The 2,736-nt window shown below is 38.5% G+C and overlaps 1 protein-coding gene across 1 annotated transcript in view; it reads left to right on the top strand.

The window, feature by feature from the left end:
- TYW5 (tRNA-yW synthesizing protein 5) overlaps positions 1-896 on the top strand; it is a 33,103-nt gene extending 32,207 nt beyond the window's left edge. The window contains exon 8 of the mRNA XM_019523177.1: positions 504-896. Within this exon, the coding sequence (XP_019378722.1) occupies positions 504-760 (257 nt within the window). The 3' untranslated portion in view covers positions 761-896. The remainder of the gene's footprint in view (positions 1-503) is intronic.
- The last annotated feature ends 1,840 nt before the right edge of the window (positions 897-2,736 follow it).

Below are 2,736 nucleotides of genomic sequence, written 5' to 3'. Positions count from 1 at the left end.
GGAAAAAAAAAAAAAAAAAAAAAAAATTCTTCTTGCTTGTTTGGTTCAAACGACAAACTCTACAACCTCTTGACTATCAAAAAACTTACTATGGATGACAAACACCTGCATTCAGTTGACAGTTTGGAATTGGCCCTCTAAACTGACAATCCAAAAAAGTTAAGTCCCTGATCACATATGCATGGGAGACACTGTACTTAGGGTAATGGGACAGATAACAAGGGTCAAAAAAATGTCAGTCTCTAGACCTGAGTCTTGAAACCCCTAGACCACTTGTTTAAATAGGCATAGTACTCCTGAAGACCAGAGTATAAAAGACTTCAAGCAGGTGCTTTCATGATTTAGTATGATAATATATAAGCTGATAAGTACCTACAAATAATGTGAATGTTGTAACTATGTCTTTTCTCAGCTGCACTAAGTTTGAGATGATTCAAACCTTTTGTGGTAATTGAAATTTTTAGATGGCAGTTTCGTTTTAGACTCTCTCTTCCTTCCTGCAGCTTTGTGGTTCCATAATGTAATTTCTGAGGAGTTTGGTGTGGGTGTGAATATCTTCTGGAAGCACCTTCCTACCCAGTGCTATGATAAAACAGACACTTATGGAAATAAAGATCCTACAGCAGCCACCAGGGCAGTACAGATCTTGGACAGAGCTTTGAAAACACTGGAGGAACTACCTGAAGAATATAGAGATTTTTATGCTCGCAGAATGGTTTTACGTATCCAAGAAAAAGCCTACAGCACTAACTATGAATAAATTGCATAATGCAAGTCAACTGAAATGCTCCAGGAACAGAGAAGGATGTATATGGACACTGCACATGCAGATACTTTGTTATAAGACTTCCACAAAAGCCTGTTAATAAACATATAACTTTGTAGCTAAATACTTATTTCCTAGCTTATGGTTATTATTTTAATAGAGCCTCTCTCTGTCATATACTATAATTTGCATGATACAGCTGTAGTTCATTTATAAAACAAGGTGCTGGTGTTAAAAAAAAAATATATATATGCCCCCAAGTTTTTGTTGTTTAGAACAGATTTTTGGGGGAATAGTTTACTTTTAGGTAACTAACTGCATAATAACAGTACTCCAGTAAGAAGTAGGCTACTGGCAATTGGCATTCTGTTTTGGACCCTGCCTTCTTATCCTGGCTGAAAGGGTTACTACCCTAGAGCAGTATTGCTGCCCACTGGGGACTCATACAGTTATAGAAAAAGACAAGCAGCCAGTCAAGTTAATATGGCTGAAAATGTCATTGGCGCTAGTCATGGGAGAGTGGAAAGCAGCTGTATTGTTAGGGCTTGCTTAGTAGCTCTCCTTAGCAGAGAAAAGGTTCTATGTAGGCTGTACAGAGATGAGTTTTCATTTTGGTTTTTTCCCATTTGTTTTTAGCTTAAGATATAAATTAGAGTGGCATCTGTACTGTATGGTGCAGTTTTCTTAATTTCCTTGATCTGCAGTCAGACTAAACGAACATGTGCCAAGGAGAGTGGATTTGTTAAATCTCAAATAGATGCAAATACTTAGGCTTCCTACTCTGCTCAAGCCCAGGGGATATCTGTATCACAGCTGATAGTTGGAAGTTCTGCAAGGTCTCTCTCTAGCTAAATTATGCAATTTAGATTTTTTTTAAAAAGTCAAAATGAAGATTTGATTGCTTTTCTGTGGCCACCTAAGCACTTTTCCCCTTAATTAGCTTTCCACTATGGAAAACTATGAGGAACTGTTGTTTCTCTTAATCAGTATTTAAAACTCTTGTGGTCTGGGGTCATGTTGTAGCTCCATCTAAAGTATCTGAAAGTAATTTTGCTTTAAGGAGTCATGACAAATCAGTTTTGCTAACAATGTCTGTCCCTTTAGCCACCATTTTTTTTCTACTGCTTAATCTCGGATACTTCAATCTCAGTGTATTTTTCTGTCATTTATATACTTTTGTCCCTCCTAAATTAATTCAGGATGGTGCCTTGTCATGCAGGGCTTGTCAAGACAGTGACTGTGAGCAGGGCTAAATAGAAATGAAGCATTAATAAGGCACAGAAAAGGGACTTCCTGTGGAAGAGCTAGAGTTTGCAGTACCATGCAGATTATTCCTCTAAATCTGCATTTTGTTGGCAGTTGTAATTTAGAGAAAATAGCCTCCAACCGTGCGACTGGGCACGAGGCCATCTTAATGAATAGATATAAATGTAACCAGCCAAGCAGTCTTGATGTGAATCAGTTTTGCATACTGAAGGCAGTATTTAAATCTGGGAACAAACACTTTTGTCTAAATTCACTCTTCTGTTGTTATAAACCTGCTTAGTGGGGAGGAGATGGGGAAGGAGATTAAGGCAAGATTTACATACTGAGGAACTGAGGTAAGAAAGGCCATGTGGAATCTGGCACTATCAAAGATCCTTGAAAGGAGTGTACAGAGCGTACTGGAGGCCTCTCTATGAACTGGAGAAATGGAAAGGTTAGCATCGGTCCACAACATTTCCTTCTGATCCAGCACTTACCTATTTTCCCCCTTTATAATTCTAGTTTCACCTGCTCACAGCCACTCATCAAGCAACTTGTAGTTATTTACTCAGTAGAAGATAGTGGCATGAGAGAAAGAGGAAACAGTAACTGCACTGTTGCTTCTTTCTCTTATTCTACCATTTTCAATTAACCAGCTATGCCCTTAGAACAGGGGTGGGCAGTTATTTTGGCTGGAGGGCCACTTAATGAGCTTTGGTAAGCTG

The sequence above is a fragment of the Gavialis gangeticus genome, unplaced genomic scaffold, assembly GCF_001723915.1.
Source record: "Gavialis gangeticus isolate Ggan-Ray unplaced genomic scaffold, GavGan_comp1, whole genome shotgun sequence".
Classification (NCBI taxonomy): domain Eukaryota; kingdom Metazoa; phylum Chordata; order Crocodylia; family Gavialidae; genus Gavialis; species Gavialis gangeticus.
This window is presented reverse-complemented; position numbering and strand designations above follow the sequence as displayed.